Source organism: Mesitornis unicolor, unplaced genomic scaffold (assembly GCF_000695765.1).
Source record: "Mesitornis unicolor isolate BGI_N332 unplaced genomic scaffold, ASM69576v1 scaffold8012, whole genome shotgun sequence".
Lineage (NCBI taxonomy): Eukaryota > Metazoa > Chordata > Aves > Mesitornithiformes > Mesitornithidae > Mesitornis > Mesitornis unicolor.
Window position 1 is genome coordinate 5,304 of NW_010171149.1, and position 22,529 is coordinate 27,832.

At 38.2% G+C, this 22,529-nt stretch overlaps 1 protein-coding gene across 1 annotated transcript in view; it reads right to left on the bottom strand.

Moving 5' to 3' along the window:
* Nucleotides 1–313: 313 nt before the first annotated feature.
* The window catches only part of LOC104537137 (FYVE, RhoGEF and PH domain-containing protein 6-like), a gene marked incomplete at its 5' end in the record, with an annotated part of 28,579 nt that continues 6,363 nt past the window's right edge, over nucleotides 314–22,529 (bottom strand). Inside the window, 13 exons of the mRNA XM_010179932.1 lie at nucleotides 314–350; nucleotides 2,778–2,926; nucleotides 5,286–5,414; nucleotides 6,118–6,245; nucleotides 8,190–8,292; nucleotides 9,087–9,233; nucleotides 9,719–9,821; nucleotides 13,879–13,958; nucleotides 15,140–15,223; nucleotides 16,758–16,826; nucleotides 17,349–17,420; nucleotides 17,534–17,592; nucleotides 20,680–20,730. Coding sequence (XP_010178234.1) covers nucleotides 314–350; nucleotides 2,778–2,926; nucleotides 5,286–5,414; nucleotides 6,118–6,245; nucleotides 8,190–8,292; nucleotides 9,087–9,233; nucleotides 9,719–9,821; nucleotides 13,879–13,958; nucleotides 15,140–15,223; nucleotides 16,758–16,826; nucleotides 17,349–17,420; nucleotides 17,534–17,592; nucleotides 20,680–20,730 — 1,211 coding nt within the window. The remainder of the gene's footprint in view (nucleotides 351–2,777; nucleotides 2,927–5,285; nucleotides 5,415–6,117; nucleotides 6,246–8,189; nucleotides 8,293–9,086; nucleotides 9,234–9,718; nucleotides 9,822–13,878; nucleotides 13,959–15,139; nucleotides 15,224–16,757; nucleotides 16,827–17,348; nucleotides 17,421–17,533; nucleotides 17,593–20,679; nucleotides 20,731–22,529) is intronic.

Below are 22,529 nucleotides of genomic sequence, written 5' to 3' on the forward strand. Positions count from 1 at the left end.
AAACTTTAGGAATATGTTGACCAACTACCTGCCATTCTGAAGACGTGGGCACTTGGGACATCATAATAGGCCTCACAAATAATTCTGACCATTAAAGTAAACATTGGAATTTAATAAATAACACTTTTTTATTAACACAGAAATACACACAATTCTTTTTACCTTACACTAAAAACGCAACAACTCCTAATCCTGACAAATATACAATTTTGTGTAGGTTGAGACGGCAGGATTCCATTTCTGTGAACAGCTGCTGTTTTACCACCATCCTTGGACATTTTCCTTTAAACTTGCAGACGCGATGCTGACGCTGCTATAATATGGTGCCTTCTTGAAAAGCTTCTATCCACCTATTAGAAAATTCAACACTGTTAGGAAGCTGCTGGTAAAAGTATAAATCACATTGCTGTGATTAGCTACAGATTGACACAAGAAGTAACATCGTGCTTCCATTACCAGTTGGTCTGTTAGTGCAAATGCCAGAAATCTACCCAATTTGTCCAAACATCCAAAGTTTGCTAAAGACCTATTTTAGGTATCGGTACAAGTACTTTTTTTTTTTCCTGTACCTCTTCCATACTGAAGTTACACACATAAAGAACAAGTGAAGCTGGTAAATCAAATGCTCAAAAAGTAGGATATGCCAAGGTATCTGTGAAAATACAAGTATATGTAAAAGGGGGGAGGTGGGGAAGGAAGTGCCAAACAGCTGATCCGAGGTGTCTCAAACTGGAAATTCAAAGTTAACATTCAGATACTTTTACCTCCTATAGCTGTGGTTTCTGTTTCTACTTGATTACGAGGGTGATAAACATCCTCACCTTCTCAAGGATGCTGCAAAAATTAATGTTTCTGAAGCACTCAGATGCTACACTGACAAATAAAGTTAAAAAATAGAATAATTCTGTCTTCTGAGCTAAGTTGTGTGCATTTAAAGTTAAGGGGCCCACATACTGATTACTTTTTTTCCTGACTGAAAATCTTGCAAGAACTGAATGAGACAAAGACTGTAAAATCATCTTTGTCACGGAAATTCAAACCTGTCTTAGTATTCACAGGGTATGTACAAGTTAGTCACAGATGTTGGCTCACAAGGCTCTTCCTTGCCCTGAGCGTTTAAGTTGGTAACTGTGCTCATGTTTGTTGAATTTAAGCTTTCGGTATGAACATATTCAGCATGTGTAAATGCTTGTGCCCGCACATGCAACTCAGACTTCTATCCCTTAGTTTTTAGAGCTCACTCTATTTTCCACTGTCATTTAGTCACTAAAAATCACTAAAATAAAATGCAAATACAATGAATTCATACACAGTTTAAGCATTGAACGTAGTATTGGACCAACAAATTTCAAAGCTCATTAAAAAAGTAAACATCTGTTAACATTTGCTACTGTATTTACACATGCCATCAGATATTTCTTTGACCCTAGCAGGAAAAAATAGCATCCACTGATGAAAACAGGCCAAGAGCATGTTCTTTAAATTTTTCTTCTAATGCTATCAAAGCACCATTTATTCTGGAGGTTCAGCATAAATCTCCTAAGGATATTAAATACTTGGAGAAAGCTTGCAATCTGAGGTACTTAATGCTATTCCTAGCCTCAGTAAAACAGAGTGTGTCCAATTTCCAGTTTTCCTACTGATCACAAAAGCCATTGTCTGAATAGAAAAACAGAGCCATTGAATGCCTTGGATTTGGGGTTTTTTTTAAGTTTTCCTTTATATAGTACAAATGAGGACACAGTGAAAACAAGAGAATAGTATCTTAATTAACAAAGAAACATTTGTGTGCGTCTGCAAGACAAAATACCCCCCAAAAATCAAATAAAGACTTCCAGATTTTGTTTATAGGGAAGTGTCATTAAGCACATTCTCAGCTGCTCAAAATTTTCAGTTGTCCTGGGTACTTTGTTTTTTTAGAATATCCCTATTTGCACAAAACCATACCTGCAGCCATTTGAATGGTTAACTATTAATAATGGACTAGTTAGCACATTAAATCTATTTTATTAATGTAAAATTCATTTGGGAAAGTGGCAGTGAAACCAACCAGATAAACTAGGCATATAGGCAAGATAATTCAAATACATCGCTTCCATGCTCATTTCTAGTTTACTCCATGATTCTTACAGCAAATGTTTTCTCCTGATGAATAACCAAGCTTCTAGATTATTTTATGTAAAACACACACAATGCATAAATGGATAAATATGACTCCAAACTCAGACACAGCAGCAGGACTTGAAATGAAACAGCTTGTGTGAGTGTTCTTTGAATTCAGGCTTTTGGTCTGAACATAGTAAGCATGCCTAGGTGCGCAGGCACATCCGCACACACTTCAAACTTCTGTCTCTTTTTAGGGTTTTGCTTTACTTCTCATTGCAATATATTCATTAAAAATAGCTGAAAAAAAGGGACACATCAGTTAATTCTTAAAACATATTTTCCAGATTTCTCCAAAGGTAACATTCAATTTTCACTTCCGCAGACCAAGGACAGAGGAATGGGCTAGGAAAAAAGAAAGATTTCTTATTTCATCTTAGACTTTTCCATTCTCTTACATTAATTCTTTTGCCGAGGACAGTCTGCTTCTTCATTTAAAGCATTTCAGAAGTCCTAATCAAACCAGGGCCTTGTGTTTAAGTAATTTAAAAGTTTTATTTACATATTATTAGTATTTACATAATATGCCTCTTTTGTACATATGGTTAATCTGTGAATATTAACATTCATTACTTCTGAAACATTAAAAAAAATTAATTCAAATAGTTTCTTACTTTTGAGCTGAATGAGGATCATCTGCTTTGAATATGTAAAATAAAGTGTTTTTGTGCAGTAAATGGAACACTCTAGACTCTGAGTTTTCATCTTTTACTTCACTGACAGTGAATCCAAGTAAAGGCTGGCTCTCTAATGCTGCCACATCCTATTTTATAGGGGAAAAAGCAAACAAGACAAAATTAGAGCTTCTGAGACACACTAAGGAATGCATTTAGACTTTACTCATGCACCATACCATTGCAACAGATCATACAACAGACAAGTTGTTACCAATAGTCATGCACAAAATGCCGCTTTTTATAGTCTCCATGCGTGAATCAGGGGACAGGAAATAACAAAACCTTGCAGACTTCAACATTGCCGTTCCTCTTTTTATCTCCCTGATAACATCTCCCTTGTCTTTCACTGTACAGACTCATCCTTCTGCCTGGTAAGGACTTCTGATATCGAAAGATCGACTGCCCCTCAGCAGCAGACCAAAGGTCCCACACTAGCCCAGTGCTCGCTCCAGCAACCTTAGTAGTGAGTTTGCATGTCTTAGAAGCAGTATGGGATCCTACAGCTGCACTGAGCGTGCTAAAAGGAGCAGCTATGGATGTAACTATATTCTCAAGCACTGGAGTCACTCTCTAAATGCTTTTCATGGCTAAACTTATTTTGCTTTCTGCTGATGAAAACAGGATAGGGAAAAAAAGTTGCTGAATGTTCACAAGTGGTTGTCTAGGACAATGTAGCAAGATAAGCTGTACCTTTTTATTTTCTTTTCATTTAATTTCAAAACCTGGCTAAAAAGGCAACCTTTTCCTTTCCTCATTCATCTCAGTTACTTCCTTTTTTTATACTCTTGTCTTTTAATTAATAAATACAATGCACAGCATTTTCAGAAGCAGGGGGGAAGGAAGTATTTTCACCCTCTGCAAGTTCCAAAGTAGTGTTTTGTAACTACACAAAGTCCTGCAATGCTTCTGGATAGAAAAAATAAACAAAGAATGTACGTAGACACTGACACAAGGTGAAAAGCTCTACATTGAAAGAAGAGTATCCTGTGAAAGCAGCACTTTTATATATTGGAAAATAGTCAAGTAAGGCTGTTTTATTATCTGTTATAATAAAACAATCCGTTTTATTTTCTTTAGTCTTTGTACCACTAATAAGTAGTCTTTTTACCACTAATCTTTATATCACTTGGAACCAATATAAGGAGCTTAAGTAAGGTTTCCTGGCTAAGGCCACACTGGGCCTTCCCTTGAGACTCTCTAAACAATGTCTCCTGTAATGGCTCATCAAGGTGAAAAATCAGGACAGATATTCCTTAATTTAAAGAAAATAGGAAAGAGTTAATTTTGTGATTGTGAGTGGCAAAGTGAAGCTACTCTGGAAGGCTGGTATCTCAGAGGAAGCCAAGCAAAAGAAAATTTAAGGTGACTTGTCATAGACTAATCATATGCCTTTTCTTTGCAACTGCCAGAAGAGATACAATGCTCTAAAATATTTTTTAAATCTGTGCAAAAGTTTGTACTTTTTTTTTTTTTACTATTGCCAATGCTGTGGTGGAAATAACATCACAAGTTCTGGACATAATTCAGAAGTGCTAAAATAAAGGTTGCACTATAGCAGGAAAAACCCAGGAACAAATCTGAGCACAAACCAGCCAAATAACTAGAGTGGAGGTGGCGTGGAAGTGAAGGGTAATTCTTTAGACTGTCAGGATAGGTTAGGCCTTACATTTTGAAAGAAAGTGAGAGACAGCAATACCTTTAAACAGATACTTTGGCTATTTTGCTTTTGAAAGCTATTAGTAAAACATAACATGTAATACAAAAAAAACAAAACCCAACATTGTCCCACACTACAATACATCCATATGTGTTGCAAAACATTATAAGATACAATAAAACTACATCCTCAGCACATGCTGGGATTTGCAGAGCTTATATAAATATATATATATATTGGTTAGAGATTATTCCACACTGCAATAGGACTATACAGTCTAAATAAAAAAGCAAATTCCATTAGACAAGACACATTTCTTATTTTCAACTGTATATTAAATAGTAACTCCAGGCTGAAGACGACAGTTTGAGGAGAAGTCAAGAGATTTAGTCTGTTTATTTTCCAAGCATTCAAAATACCTTAGGGAACTGCAGAATAAACCATTTCAAGATGCTTTTATAATGTTGGCTTTGCCACAAGTCCAGTGCGATGCATTTACAGAGACCCCCATTTATTCGATTGACTCAGAACATACCTACAACTGTGCAATGGTGAGCAGTGCAGAGATACTCAAAGCTAGGTCTGGAACCAGAAACAGCATAGCTATATCAGCATATTATGGTACCAAGCTCACTGGGCCTTTTCAAAATACTACATCACAATCAGATCCATTACTGTAAGGTGATCTAACTTTATAGTGTGTTTCTAGATCGTAAAAATAAACAACAATTTTGTTACAAATACAGTATTATCATTGGATATTTAATTTATAATATGTAGGCTCTTACCTCACTAGCAGCATATGTGTATAGCACCTTATTTTTTATAACAAACCATAGATGTTTCCATGGTTTCTTACTGCCCTTAGATCTGTGTAGGTAGCCACTCATTGTAGAGTCTTCTGTATTTGCTGAAACCTGAAGCAAAAAAATAACCCAATGCACAAGAGTTATGCATCTGTCCAGGTTTTGACAGTACAGCTTTTTTAAAACAGGTCTTCAGAAATCTGTTCTGTCAAAGACTCAGATTCTAACCTGATGTCAAGTTAATGTTGCTAATTAACTCAGATGGCTGAAAGAATAAGTATTTTGTCTGCTACCATTTATCTGGTCTGGAGGACGGGTTTCTGCAGTCGCTAGCTTAAATCAGATGCAACAGGACAAGAAAGGGCTGAAACAGGACCACATACAGCTGGAGAACACACATTCCTATATAAGAAGAAAAATTACTTCCTCCCATTCCCAAGACCTCCAGTGTAGGTAGGCAGAGCTTAGCTCTACCTTTCCTAATCATAAACCAAGAGCAGAGTTGGTGTAGGAGCCTTCTCACTGACCACTGGTACAGAGGTAAATCGCAATTCCTCTAAATACAGGGAAGCAAGAACAAGATGACACTTCCAACTATCTCTCTGAATCACAGTCTCACAGGTGTTTACGCAGCTCATATGCTGCTTCATGGTTCAGGTCCCTGACTTGATAAAAACTAAGGCCCAAATCACTGTTACAGGCAAATTTCAACTTTTGATTCTAGAAAAGGTGGCTAAAATATAGAATTTTTTCATTGTTAATACTGATGATGCAATCCCAACAGGACATTACTTTTGACCAATAAGGCACTTACTTCTTTGAGGGCTGCAGGAATTTTTTTCTGCTTCCTTCCAGAGGGAATACTATGTAACACTGTAGACAAGGCACTTGATGAGGATTTATGGTTGACTGGAGATGCGCTCTTAGCAGTGCACTGGTTATCTGAAATGCATAGGATGAATATATTGCTTTCATGTCACAGATGACTAGACACGGGCAATGATTCTTGGACAGTTTTTCTTAAAAACAGCTGACATTTTAATTCTGATTACAGTGTTTCAATAACAACACCTACCCACATTAAATTCAGTGTTGAATTAACTTTTCAGTATTATAATCAACACCATGAGTTAGAATCCCCGAAATTACAATCAGACTAAAAATGCACGAGAAATTTAAAACTGAACAGATTGGTCCTGTTTGTTTTCAACATTTGTTTTCTTAACATTGAACTACCTTTGCCCATAAGCAGGGTGAAAAATAGGTCTTAAAAACCACACCAAATTTTCAGACCTGTCCTCTGCAGTTCAGTCTGATCTTCACCTCTGTTTCTCAACTCTGTCTTTCAGTTCTATGTATCTGTTATCGTCTCAGCTTTTTTCAGTATGGATGCTGTAGACCTTCTCTTCAACATCACACCATCACACACACTTCTGGAGCTTCCCATCTCCAGAGCACATGCTGTCTTTCTCCACTCCCAGCACTAGTCCCTTCATCTCTCCTGGAAGACTTCTGCAACACTCCACTCCATTAAAACCCCCTGTCCCAGAAACACTCGCCACTAATTTACAGCCCAGCCTGGAAGGAGTAGGGCTGCCCTAAGCTTCGTTAACCTCCATTCTAGAGTTGTCCCTGAACACAGTGAGGCTCTGAAATAACGAGCAGAGCAAGAGAGTAATTGGATTGCCAGCTGTACTATGTGTATCTGCTCTGCAGCTCTTTCCCAGCTAAAATCACCTTCCATTGCCTGCAGCACAGCAGCCTCTAGTGTCTAATGCAGAGCCCTGCAGGTGGTCCAGGCAATCCATCTTCCTCATCCTTGCATGCTCCCACCACCACTTCAAGGGTTGCTGATGCTGCTTTCCACATGTCCATAAAAAATGCCACTCCCAGCATACTGAAAGCCATAGCTTGATTATTTTACTGGGGCATCATAGATTTCCTAATACCCTAAGAGAGTTTGTGTCAAACCAGACTATCTGCCAGAAGGAAGGGCAGCAAACTGTCTCAGTCCTTGCTTATGGCTCATTTATGTAGTATTTGATACTAGAACCTTTGGACCAAATTCAGAACAAGTATTGTGAGATGGGACCCGATTCCCACCTCACTGGGAGGTGCCCCCGTTGATTTTACATTCACTTCTGCATAATTATGTGAAGCTCCTTCAAAGAGATGGATTTGAGTTCTCTCAGAATGAGAAGGAAACTGACCCTCTAAGCAAATGTTATTACCATCGTGCATCACTGAAAGTGTTTCAATGAAAAACAGTTCTAGCGATGGTGTTTTACACTGAAATCCATGTTGCTGGTGTGCAGTAGGCAACCGTTAAGAGTTTGCCCTCAGAACCTGAGGTGCAGATATGTTAACTTCTTGAATTCCAGATGAGCCAAGGCTTGAGGCTGAAGAGACTCAGCTTCAGTGAGATGAAGGCCTGTGTCTTTGCAGAGCCCCAGGACTTCAGCTATCTCAGCAGCTTAGCTGGCAAAAATGAAGTTTACAGGCATACAAGTTTCAGAGAGTAAAAGTACACATGAACCCACTGGGAGGTCATGATCAGCTGCAAGGACTTTAATGTACACCTGTACCCTGTGATTAATGAAAAGCAATGCAACAGTAGGTATCCCAAAAAGAAAGCAGCACAAGCTACGTGTCATTATTGTAAGGCAAATGTGTGTGTGTTTCTGGAAGGAGGAGCCAACATATTGCAAATTCACTTCCTAGCTGACTCCACAGAGACTTGGTTTGGCCTCTTACAACCTCAGATGCCGATCGCTTTTCAGGCACTGGCAGAATTAGGCACTTGAATCCAGCAGTAAAGATGAGGCACAGACATACCATGTTAATAAGGGCCACAAAAATAAGACAGATTGTGCAGACTTTCTTTACCTTGTTTCTGTAGCTCCCTGAAGCAATGGTCACATACTCTTGCTGGCTGGTTTTTCATATAGTCTAAACCATGTTTATTTGATGAACAAGCTTGACAGACAATCTGGAAACAGATAAAAACATTATTGTATGTGACGTGCGCCTGTAAATCACCAAATGCTTAAAAACATTCACTTCAGTACTGTTAAGCCCGTAACAGAACCTGAAATAGGCACTATTTTACATTGAAAATGGTTTAAGATCTTTGCTTTTCCTTATGTTCAACATGCTGATCTTTTCTCTTCGAAATGATAAAAATTTAAATAGAAAAAAAAATCACTGAACTGTGCAAGTCAATAAGCCAATGTTACCAATCCATGAGAAGTAGAATAAGCCTACTGTGTTGAACAGTTCCGCAGAACTGTTAAAATCATAAGCTTTTAAAGGAATAACTAAAAATAGCCATTGCTCTCTTGACAATTTCTCCACAACACAGATGTCTCAGCTGCATTGAATTCTGCATTCAATAAGTTAACCATAAGTTTGGTACTAACTTAAAAACAAAATCATTATTTATCTTACGTAAATTAGTGAGGAAGATACTTTTCTCATTTCAGCTAACATTCTTTGTTTGTACTACATAATTGCAGAAGCAGAAGACAACCATAAATAGTACTCCAAAATGCAAAATTAGAAACATGTAACAGGTTAAAAGGTTGAAAACTGGTCTGTCATCACACCTTGCTCTAAAAAAAACCCAAACCAAACAACCCAAGTGTCGTTTTTATTCCATGTAATTGTGTCACAGTACAGTGTTCCCTTAAAAGAGTGGTTGTGGTGCAATCAGGCTCCACCCGCATTTGTCACACAAAGAGCCTGAATGACTAACGGGAAAAGGTAATCACAAAATTGCCCAACCTTTCCGCATGCCCTGCAGTGATGCCTTCTCCACGTCAATGTGAATTCACTGGTACAGATCATACACATAGTGGCTCGTGTATCGGGGATCCAGATCGGAGCCTTTGATCCCAACGGACTGTCTTCTTCCTGTTTCTCTGAATCTGCCTGAGAGAACATAGGCAGAATACCATTACATTCAGGGATGAGAAAGGAGATTAATATTTTTCAGTCATCACAGGTTAATTATGTTGGAAAGCCTTCTCTGATAAATTGTCATGGTCTTAAATCTCATCTGCTCTTTCATCAGTGACCATTTAATGCAAACCTGGAGACAGAGCTACATTTAATTTGCCCAAACAGGCTGTGTGACTTTCAAGCTTTACCAGCCTATTTATATCAATAGCTGCTATATTTTAAAAATCTTTCTGTTCCCTAGATTACCGAGAGAATTGAGAAAGCTGGTTTGGTTTTTTTGGAAAGAAATAATTTTACATTTATGAAGTAGATAACATTATGAAATATCATTCTGTTCACTTATCATTTACCATCCTGTTCTAGTGGTCATCATGGAATGCCTCGTTTCTCTAAACCCCTGCAAAGAAACTTTATATTCAAAAAGGGAACAAACCAACAATATTGGTGTGATATACCTCTTCAAGACTTTTGCTAGGATTAAATGTGATTCTCTTTTTTGTATATTCTTCAATTGACTTGGAGATAGCTTCTAACCACTCATCTCTTTCTGTAGCAGAACTGTTGGAGTAAAAATAATATATTATTATTAACATTTAAAATTAAGAAACAAGTGTTGATTAGAATTCCATTAGCTGTATTACACTTAACTCTGTTGCAATTTCAGTTTTAGAGGCCATCTCCAGTTCCTACTGAAACTAGCACACCCCTGCTTTCGTGTAATATAAACTCATGCTGCTGCTGCTGCAAAGGGTGGCCTACTACACTCCCGCTCAGCCACTACCAACCTACCAACTATTTTTTATCCCCCACTTCTTAAATAGTATCAAATAAATTAATTTGTTTAAACCAAGGAACTGAACATGAATATATGAAAAGGAAAGTTAGGGAAGAAGAAAGCAATGATTTACATGAATTAGGTGTGCAACACCAATTATTGTTTAATGGCTTTTGTAGGTGAATTTGGAAGCTTTGATCATCTTCGAACCTTTAAGGAAAATACTTTGAGCCAGGGTTTTGAACTGGATTAAACTGAGTACTATAGAGAATCAGAGAGGACAAATCTGGTAAGGTAAACATGGGGGAAACCTGTGAGGCACCAGGGGAAAAAAAAAAAATCTAGCGCACACAGCAACAAAATCAGAACAAAAGGAGAGGAAATAAGATACAGGCAAGGGCAAAGCAATGTTTTATTGTCGGTCCCAGTACCTCACACTCTGAGTGGAACATTTTGTTCAGTTTATTTACCTTTGCCTCCCCATCTGGTGAGAGCAACTGGGCTGCATTAGCTATGTAACATTCATAACCCTAATCAACTCTTTTGGCTTTTTCAAAACCCAGTTACATTTAATGAGGTTCCTAAAACTATAATAAATAATTAAATTTAAAGTTTGCACAGTTTTTGGAGATTAAGCATCCCCCAGTCATGTGGGGACTGCTACACATAGAGCTGCTTGCACAGGCAGCTACGTTGCTTACACCGTAATATTTCAGTAGAGAGCTCGCACTTTGTATGTTCGCTGGTGCTAGCCTTCAGGGTTGTTTACAATCCTTCAGAGCCCAAGAGCAAAGGCACTGAACTGATGTAATGGTTTGCTGCAGCAAAATAGGCAGTGTTTCCTCTGCTGTCACTCCCCGCCCTCCCCCACAGCTGCACAGCCCTAGCACTTCCCTTGTCGCAGGTCCAGTTGCATCTTTCCAAAAGTCATTTTGTTTACTGAAATTGCAGCATTTTCCTAGGGTTTTTAAACTTTTTTTAAAAAGTATGTATTTAAGATTTAACATAACATTAGAAACCTTTAAATGGACTGCAGAGAGAGACCCTGCAATTGTTACTGGTGGCAAATGCGTGTGCTAGGGGCACATGTCGCAGCTGCCCAAGGGAGCCAAGCAGCTCAGTGGTCCCAGGAGGGTTCCCAGAAGAAGGACCCTGTTGTTCCAGTGCCTTAGGGCACCTCTCCCAGCTGAGCTTGTCTTGCATCAGGCATCATTACCTTAGAGGAGGCGACGCAGCTATGTCTGCCTTGGGTAGCTCCTCGTTAGCCTTATTGAGGGGTATGGGGCCAGCTGGCCTCAGATCACATCAGGCTGGCACTGCTGTTGTTTTCAGGACTAAAGCTTTACTTCTGCACAGTGCTGCATCGTGCAGATGCGCTAACTTGTTTCTCTGATTAAGAGATTCCTCGTACAATACAGCATTGTACCATGTAAAACAATACACATTCCTACAGATAGATCAGGAAAACTGAGACCTCAACCCAGACCAGATAAAACAGAGTACTAATGCAGTCAGTAAAAGTAAACCTGAAGTGACAAAGACTCTTGTTTAGGCATTAATCTAGACTTCTGTTATTAACTGGCTTACATTTTACTCCTAACAATTTTTCACCAGCTTAATTGCTCCCTTCCCTGTCTCCACTCCTAAGATCTTTTCAGAATCTCTACTTTGGTGTACACTCCACATAATGCTTATTATTTGAAAAAACACAGAAGTGAAATTTATCTCCAATGTCTGTAAGATTAATTTGAACAGTTTTGCAATTTAGATTTGTACCACATAGAAGCCAAGAAGCTGTTAGAATGAAGTATCATCAAAAGGAAGAATCAATCTGGATTGACAAGATACGGATTCTCTTCACATCCAAGATATTTATCAACAGGAACAATATAATTTATTGGGAAAAAAAATATATGTGCAAGCATCTATTGCTGATAGTTTTTCATTTATTTCCCTCCTACACCACAACAGACCCAGGCCTCACTTACAGATGGAAAACAAATGGAAAAATCCTCATTTACACCTGGGGCTCCCCAGCATCTCCTTCATCCCAAGCAAATGCAGCCTCTCTCTGTCAGTGTTGTGTAACTTAGGGCTCCTGCACAAACATAGTTTCCAGCAAGTATAATAATAACAGAACTGAATGCTCTCCAAAGATGCCAGATTATCAACACTAAAAAAGAGTGTGCAAATCAGGGCAGCTTTCATTGATAATGCAAGGGTAATGCCAGTAATTTCAAGGTCAAGGCAAAACCATATCACAAACTCCGCCCAATTTGATGAGAATCTTGTATTATAGTGGTTTCCCCCTATGGACCAGCATATATTTCAGAGGAGTTGCTTTTAAGCTACCACTTAATCAGTTCCTCAAAAAGACAAGTCTATTTTGTCTTGTGGAAAACAGGTAAGTCGTATTTCAAGATGATAGTGTTTTCACAAGTTCCAACGGTTTTTTTACTTTTTTTTTTTTTTAAAGTCAAGCAGAGATAAATACCTTCATGTATCTGTGCGACACCCAATCAACAAGGCACCTAAGCAGCACAGACCTGCTCAAATTATACTGGAGCAGAATCATACCCTAAAGTGTGAAATGCATCTTTTGTTCCTAATGTGCAGAACAGCCAGAAGAAATTTTTAGATTTGTTGAAAACATAAAACCTCACTCCTTTCAAGTCTGTTGTTATAAATAACTCCTGCTAAGACAATTGAGCTACTTCCTTTGGCTATTTTGACAAGGTTAACCTTGGGCTACCCTTAAGCTAGAGATATTGCTATCTTCGTGCAGACATCCTCATGTCGGTATTTACAAGGTCACACAAAAAGCAGCAGTCTGCCCTTACTCAGCTTTGCTAAACAAAAGAGAAAATATGTCTGTCTTCATTGGTATCAGCACTGTCACAAACGTCAGAACGTATAAAACTCTAACTCAAGCACAGTAAAAACAACAATCCACAAAACCAGGTCTTTGCTACAGGCATCTTGGTGAAGGCAGATCAGAGTTGCTCTGGTTTAGTGGCCATGTATCCTTTTGCTGCTACCTGGAGAGTTTGGTTTTCTGGGAAAGACACCATTCCAGTAACTGCTGCCATTTCCATCATTTCAGGTTCACTGAGACCTAGATGACTTCTTCCAATTTATATCAGTTACCAGTAATAATATCAAAATGTATTATCATGCTTCATATCCTGTCCTGTTAATGCACTGACAGAGCATATCAGTAACTGTAGAAGAACAAAAAAATACTGAAAAGCAAAGCCTAAAATTAATTTAATTGAAACAATTATAATTCCTCGTCCTCTCAAGGTAAGGCAGAACTTAAAGTTTCTGAAGGTGTAGCTAAACTGAAAAGAAGGAGTCAAGCAAGAGTTTTATTCACTCTGATTAACTGTTAACTGTCTTGAAGACAGCAGAAACCCTATCAGCTGCAGTCTTAAACCCAAATACCAGCCACATGTACTATAGCTTTTGTGCTTCTGTCCATCACTTCACAAGGGGCAATCTTCCTTACAAGTCTTCCTTATAAGTCAGGGCAAACTGTATTAGAGATAACAAATTCATATGGTATCTGTGAAACTTATTACAAGTGACCAGGCTTTCTTTCTGTCAGCCCACTTCAAAACAAGCTTAAATTTTCCAAATCAGATTTTGAATGTGAACAAAAGTAAATGAGAACAAAGCCAACCCTATTTCCAGAACCCCATCTTTCACTCCCTCTATTCTGTAGTTACTCTAGCCAAGGGTAACTTTTCATTACGTAAATGCAAAATAAGCTATAAAAAGCTTACATGGCCTGTTTGAAACCACAGGGTTTTAAAATCATTATTCATTGGTAAGACTTACCTTGCTGAAAGAATGAAGGATCTCTCTACACTTTCAATGTTCAGTTCATTCTGATATGCTTCCTGGGTTGGCTTTTTAACCTTCAGTTGAGAGAGAAAACTTGACATTCAAACTGAAATGGTACTTGTATAGTTGCTTTAGTTTTACCTACTATAACATTTCTTACATTTTTATTGCAGAAGGGGTACATTGGAGAGACATATCTCAAAAGTAGGAGATCATACGCCAGTTCAGAGCGCCCAGCTACACTAAGATTACATGTAGCCCACCATTTTATTTCACTGTGGCCTGATACAAACACCAGATACAAACACCATTCCTCTGTAGAGGAATGAAGCTCAAGAGTTGGCAGACACCTCTGGCTGTGCCCAGGCTGGTTGTCCTCTAAGCATTTCCTGCAACTGGGCACAAAAAGGCACTGCTGCTGCTGCAGGACAAGATGTTCCTACACGTGTATCCCAGAGCAGGCATCTGCCCCATACCTCCAAGGGCTGGACCACCCTGTGGATCCCTTCTGAGCTACCAAGTTTCAAAAATAAGAAGGTTTAAAAGTTAAAGAGTTGTTCTGAGCCACCACAAGACATTTACTGGCAGAAGAGATTTTGTAGCTCTGCCTTGTGAAAGCTTGGACCTAGGCACCAGATCTGTGCTGCAGCTGGACTTGGTGCTTTTCTCTGACAGGAATCAAGATGAGATACAGGATCCCCAAGGCAATGGTTTGTTGTTTCCACTGTCATGTCAAAGACTGTGTCAACATATGGCGTGCATGACCCCATAACTTCCTAGAGGGGCTCAGGGCTTAACTTTGATACTTTTCACAAAGCCTTACAAACAAAAAGCTGTCATCTCCCCTCACAGTTAGCAGATCTCTATAAACCAGAGAGATCTGATCCACCAGAAGCTTACCAGGCAGAGATGCCCCATCTCTGGGTGTGGGTGATAAAAACCAGTTACAAGGCAATAGTGAAACAGTCTAAACAAAATACAATACAAAAAATAAGCAGGCAGACTATTTCAGAGTAGGCCAATACTAGATGAAATGCAAGTGAGGTGATCCTGTGGCAACAGTGTTTTTTAGGAAAACTCAAGACAGCAATCCCACAGGTCATACTATGCAAGAAACACTAAGACTGTAGGATTCCTCTGTAACATAAGCATCTTGAATATCCCTTTCCAATGGCAAACATAGTCGTGTTTTGAAACTTTGAAGGCCTACGTTCAAACAGAATTGGAGAAAGACTAATTTTAACAAGTGGCTCACCTTCATTCCAGCCAACGACAGCATGTTGTTGAGTTTATACATCCCTGACTGAACTGGAGTAGTATACAACAGAGCATCATTGAACTGTAAAATAGAAGCAAAGCTTTTTAATGACTAAAGACTGCTTACAGATAGATAATTTCAGAAGCATTTTACTGGAAGTACAGAACTCATACAGCACTGAGATCCAGAAGGATCAGGATGTCCAGAAGGGCATCTTCTACTTCCTATTATTCCACTTGAAATCCAAGAAACATTTTCATGTATGAATTTAGATAACAATAGGTGTCTGTCTATATTCTCCTCCTTGTGTAAATGTACATTTGGCACATGAGTAAACAGCACATGGATGTCAAAGAACAGGCTGTCAAAAAGGACATAGTTACACTCTATAACAAACGACTTTAAAAGGATATTAGAATTCACCATTCAAAGCAAGCAAAACATTCCAGAAACTCGGCGATAGAAAAATTGAGACGAGCAATTTATAAGGTCAAACTTATCCATATGTACCATGTGAATTGTACCAGTTTAAATGTGCATCTACTGTTTAATTCCTGTTCTACCAGACTTGGCTTCATTCTCTGCATGTACTGAACAGCTATTAAGACTTCTTTTATTTTCTGTATTGTTTAACACATGGATCCAAACTTTATTTACTGCATGTAGATACAGACTAGTTTTTGCTATGATGTTCTTTGCCAAATAACCAAATGTTTCACAAGCCTTACTAAATCTTCACAACAAGGCCAATTGAAAAAATCACTGTTTAAGTGTCTAAAGGTATAAATGCTAGCCTGCACCTTTTGTATCTTAAAAAAACCCAACCAACCAAACCCCACCACCACACAAAACGAAACAGTGAAAATCTGAGCTAGAGTGACTTAAATTAGTAACATCTGATTTGGAAAGTCCAGCTCAAGATAGTACCAGATTTCTGCGAGTATTAACCTTAACTGATTATCATTTGCAATTATACCAGTGCTTTATATGCTACAAAGTCCTCTCCAGAGCACAGGACAGGCACTTGCAAGCTTAGAAAGCATACTGCATGACTGCCTAGGGAAAGCTTTATTTGTACTACAGTAACTACAAGACAGATTTCAGCCAAGACTGTGGACGAATAATGCCACAAATTACACATGCAACAGTTGCTTTACTGTCTAAACAGAAGAGATAAACAAAAGGTTCAAGTGGAAACAGAAACTTCAGAGATGCACAGAGGTTTCAGGAAAAAAAAAACCAACAAAAAAACAAACCTAAAACCCCCCAACAACAGTAGCAGAGACAGGAAAAGAACTCAGCACTTAACTTCCAGCCCAGGGCTTTGCTCAGGATGCAAGCAGGTTCATGCAGAGGAAGGAGAGGAGGAGGATTTTTGCACTACCACAGATAATGTCTGTCTCATGAAAGCGCTCAAGTTTTAAATAAGCATCATTCAAAACAGTACATCTTAGTGTGAAATGGTTTTCTATTAAAAAGAGTGCATATGCAAGAGATGATGTCTCTAAATTAGAGCTGAGCAAGTAGAACAGCAACAACTGGTCATTTTTTCTACTACCTGAAGTTATTGGTTACTTATGTTTGCAGTGTAGTTTCAACATACACAGCATCTTACCAGAAAAAACATTCGTGGCTGCATGACCTTCCGGGACAGCTTCATCAGTGTTCCCTCTTTCAGAAAGACCTAGCAAATTAAAACAGGCAATTAAAAATCTAGCTTTTCAGGGCACAAGCCACACTAATGAGCATTTTCATCATTATTATTAGTAGTACACTCGAAGTGCTGCAGAAGTTTTGGGATTCAAGGTTCCATTACTGAGAAATGCTGTTTATCCTTACATTTCTCTAAAAGTAAGTGCAAATGGCTGCACTACATTTTTCCATGCTGCACTTGAAACCATGACAAATATAAAAAAATATACAAATATAATATATAAATATAAGCCTGAGGGTAAAAAAACCCTGCCTGAAAGATCTGGCAAGGAATCATATTCTAAAAATCGTAAGTTTTCATCAGATAAATGTCTGAAAACAAAACAAAACAAAACCACATAAGAGGATGCAGTCTTCATTTGACTGTTAGAACCAAGTAATGAAGCGATGGACCATTTTTATTCTCAGTATATGCCAGCTTCAGTATTTTGCTTGCACATCATCTGTGCTGCACTTTTACTGCAATCTGCTGAATGCCATCTGGAGGACCTACCCTTCCTGGCTGCACAATCTCATGGTGTCCATTTAAACTGTACTGAATCTGCATGAGTTTCTGAAAGTTATCCTACAGGGAGAAAAAGCGAAAGGTAAGTAATTGCCCTTGCATCCATGACTTTATTTTTCTTTTTAAAAGAGACAAAGCTTTAATCAACCAACTTCATAAGTCAAAATACTTACTCCCTGCTTCATGATGTCGTTGGCATGGTTTGCAACTTCTATGACAACAGCTAGAGCATCTGAAGGATGAAGAAATGATGGTTTTGTTAGCCTTGGTATTATGTGAAGCACAGGTACAATATTGCTTTTCCACATCATGCCAAGAATCAAGGACCTGATTACAGTCACTGCATTCAGAAGTAATTCCCATAAATCTCTAAAGTCTTTGGATTATGGTTTAATAAGTGTGCCCTAGCAAGTCACTGCTTCACTCAACAGTGTCAATCATTTCTTGCAGTTAATCAAAAGAGTCCACAAGCAAAATAAAATCTTCCTTTCTCACACAAAGAATTACTTTAATTTCAGTGTCTCTACTTAGAGCAGAAAAGTAAACAACATTTTAGCTGAGACTATGTAGAGATTAAGTTTTTCCCATTTTACACAACTCTCTCCAGTGCCAGTCATGGAAGACTACCTAGAAAAATCATCCAAATTTTTGTGATTTCTTTCTTCTGCCTTTAGTTTTGCTGCACCTCAAGATATAAGTATAAAGTTAAAATTTCTAAATTACAAACTTTTAATACCAGAAAGAAGAAAAAAAAATTGCTGAAAGAGAAGAGCTACTGAAGACAAGGGATTTTATTAAGTACTGATATTTAATAACTAGCAACTTGATTGAATACATGCTAAGGTGTAACTGCGAAAATGGGCTACATAAAAAGATTGTGTAAATTACTGAACAGTGAGTGTATACGAGACAGAACCCATCCAAGGGTCTTATCTGAAAACCTGTGATTTACTTAAGTAGAAAAAGGAGACTCATTTAATTGAAAGCTAGAGAATAATAGCTCTAATAAAATGTAGTCTAAAGCACTTAGCACCTTCTGAGTAATTGAAGTGCACTCAGGCAGTCCAAATAAAGGAACCATATTTGCCTAAAAAGCTACAGAGAAGCCTACCAAACCAGGTAAAATCAAAGCCTTGTGCTTTTTCTCCAGATAATCACCACAGTATTGGTACTGTAGAATGTATACACTTCCCCTATAGTTGAGTCCATATTGAGAAAGAAAGGATGTTAAAAGATACAGCTTTCTAAGCTGAAAGGTTCAGAAGGTCATGAAGCCATATAAGAAACTAAACTGAGGTGTGAACAAAAAGCTCCTCTTAAATCAATCTAAGGAGAGCTTTTGTTCAAGATTCTCATGAAACAAGACAATGCAAGCACTGGAGTAAAACAGCTAAAAAGCACAGCACGTATCAAGCATTTTATCAAAAATTAAGTTTAGATATAGATGTCATGATGTCAACTAAGCCTGCTGAAAAATAGCTGGTGGTCTCCTACTGGAAATGTGGGAGTTGCTCCAGCCAAAACACTCCCAAGCTCCCATCCACTTTAATGAAAATGAAGGGAAATTTAGCTAAATTCACAAAGACAGGAATGAGTACTTGAATTTTTTGTTATACTTTCCTTCATCTATCTATCTATCTATAGCTATTATATCTACTAAAAACTTAAAATTTCACTCATTGACTTAAAGAAAGATTGAAGAACGTCGGAAAAATCTGATGGTTATTGAAGGGAACTTCCGGGATCTCAGGGCTACTTACAGAGCCAAGACTAAATGAATCTAAACAACCACATAGAATGATCTATAGGGTCAAAGTCCATAAAGTTTTTTTTTGGCAGGGAAGCATTTCAGTTCTTATGCCACTTCACTGGACTAATATATTCAAATGAAGGTCATCAGGAAGAATTGTGTTTGAGGTTTTTTTCCACAAGAATATTAACCATAAGCAAACCTAGTCTTCCTTCCCCACAACAGAACTAAGCAAAGTCAGAACTAAGTTACACTTAATTATCACAAGAAAGATCCCAGCAAGTAAAGATTAGGTTTTCTTTTCTTACCTGGTTTCAAAGGTTGACTATCAAACATGTCAAATGCATAAAATCAACACAGTTATTGATACAACTAAGCTTCTGCTTTTACCTTTGATGTATGAAGGGAGATAAAAATATTGTGGAAGGTACAACTTCCACAAACAAAAACCACAGAAGCTGGAGAAATCACAAGAAAATGTAAAGTAAAATATATACTTAAGTTGTTTGCTTTTCAAGTGGGCCATTATTTAACAGGCTGTGCAAGCATTAGTTTGCTCACAGCCACAAGAAGTGCAACACAAACTTTTCTATCTCTTAAAAAGTCATGATCTAAAATATTTGGGGCTTATATTTTCACTACAGTAAACAAATATATCTAAAATAAACAAATATGTTTATGAATAAACATAATTTTTACAGTACTGTATCAGGAGACAAAGCTATAAGAAAGCCAATTTAGCTCAGTGCATTGAAGGCACTCATCTAGAGCAATCCAATCAACTACCTCTGCACAACCCTCCTAAAGATAACAGGCTTGCCCAAATGTCATCAAAGAGACTAAAATAAGTGACAGGGGCTCATGCAAATGAAATGGAAACATTGACTGGGAGCATTCCTAGTACTGCTGAGGCACACACACAGAAGAAGGAAACAGTCTGAATGTGCGTTGCTTTGCTATGCTCAAGTTAAACCAGCTTAAGCCCAAACTACCATGAAACATGTAGTCCTATCCTTTTCCATCACCAGCTATTTCTTCTCATTTCTCCTTGTCTCCTTTTCCACCCACATGCAGGGAAACTTTTGGAAGTCACTTGTTTTTGTGCAGCTTGTGACAAGGCAAATGGGAGAACTCCTCAGGTTAAACCTAAGCCAGAGCAGCTCCTTGATCTTGTTCACTCCCACCACATGAGCGCTTGTCCTGGCACAAAGAGTGAGAAGGAGGCCAGAAAGGCTCATAGGTGAGGGAGAGCAGCCGGTGGACCAGACTGCCTATCATGAAAGGTCTACAGGTCTCTTTCAATAGCAGTGCCCAAAATATCTGCCTAAGCTGCCTGTGGAACTTCACTCTTATCTCTTGGTTTCAATTCAAGGGTGAGCTGACATGACTGCAAGCCCCAAACGTTTTTGAAGTACAAGAGTGCAATATTTCAGTATCTTTGCTGAGAAACCTAGAACTAAATAGAAAACATTTCTACTTACTGGCTTAGCATTTTACATGCATTTGAAATTTAGAAACATTATCATATGTACATAAACTGTTATTTCTTTAAGCTAAAGAGACATTTACCTTGAGTATCCCTATAGTCTGCAGATTCTTCTAAAAGATTCTTTAAATAATCTGTATAAAGAAAAAATAATATAGAGATAATTTTGTTAAAAAAATAAACAGCACCAGAAAGTAGTAAAAACCACCTTTTTCCTGGAAATCTGCATTTCAATCAAATCTATGCCACAAAGATCTACTACTTAATCTTTTAAATCTGTCAAAGCAATAACGTAAGGGAAACTAGCATTTCCATAATGAAAGTATATCATGATACCTTCCTCAGAGAAGGTTATTGAAGCAGTGGTGTATGTGTTATTCACATACAAAACAAGCAAGTGAAAAATAAGTACATACTTGCCATCATTTAAGCTGATGCAAAACATTTTGAAAATTACAGATATTTGCCTGAGCACCTAGCTTGTGTATAAGAGCTAAGAAAAAAAGTGGTCCATTACAAAAGATCTGATTATGATTAATATTTTTCAATAATAGAAATATTGTACTCCTCCCCCCCAATGTTCAAATAAGCGCTTTTGAGGTTGAGATTGGATATTAGGAAAAATTTCTATAGTGAAAGAGTGGTCAAGCACTCGAACAGGCTGCCCAGGGAAGTGATAGAGTCACCATCCCTGGAGGCGTTAAAAAAAACACGTAGATGTGGCACTTCGGGACATGGTTTAGTGGGCACGGTGGTGTTGGGTTGACAGTTGGACTTGATGATCTTAGAGGTCTTTTCCAACCTTAATGATTGTGATTTAGTTCCTCAACCACGAGATGGCACCCTCAATCCACTAAACTCTTGGTGGGTTTAAAATCTATTTTACTTGCCAAAATGAACTCCAAATGTAGGACATGAAAACATGTCCCTAGAGTTTCCGTTCCCTGCTCTAGTGTCTAGATCATGAAAAAGTACAATATTCTGTCAAAGATTAATGTATATTCTCAGAAAAAGTCAACCATCTGTTCTCCACAGCCCATACTTTTGAACTGCTTAAAATTGAAAGAAACTAAATCAGAAACTTTCAAAGAAATATAGGTGTTAGATTGATAATATCAACAAATACTCAGTTATAATTACTTTTTAAATGAAGTATTAAGATTCTGGCAGATCTACTGAAAAGTATTCATATGTGATGTAGCAATTTTAGCTTCGCAGTTGTACAAGTTTCATGTAGGAGTGAAATAATTCAACTCCCATATGCTTGCCCTACCCAAATTCATCCTTTTACTCAAGAAGAATCAGGAGCCAATTGTTCCTGCCTTCACAAGAAGTCTTGCTTCATACATGCCCCTCAGAGACCGCTCAGTGTATTGTAATCTTTTCCTTATGCAAAAAAAGGGGAATTATGAAACATGTTTCTGCAGCAGAAATGCTACGAAGAGTGAGCAATCTTGTCACAGTTAATGAAAGCTTTGAGAAAAACAGAACTGCAGAAAGAAAAATATTTGGCACTGAAATGTTATTTTTTGGCACAAACCTAAGGGAGGATCCAAGAGAGAAGCATGAAAGCAGGTTTGGGTGAAGGAAGAGGAACTGGCTGGGGTCTCCTGCAGGGAAGCGGGGAGGGAGCGCTGGGAGGTCTGGCTGGGCCACAGGAACACCCACAGCTTTCTGCTCTCCTCACAGTTTTATCTGATCATTATCAGGCTCTGGTCAACGTGTGATCTTTTAAGACAAGTCTGACATGGCACCGAAACCTCTCCAGCTGCACTCCATAAACATTGCATTCTTCATGCCTTGTGCTGTAGCAGCTACCAGACCTTCCAGTGCAATATTTAGGTGGACACATATTCCATTAAAAACAAAGTTCATCTTGCTTCACTGCAGGTTATGCTGGCAAGAAGCTGATGTGGGAGAAAAAAAAATCAGC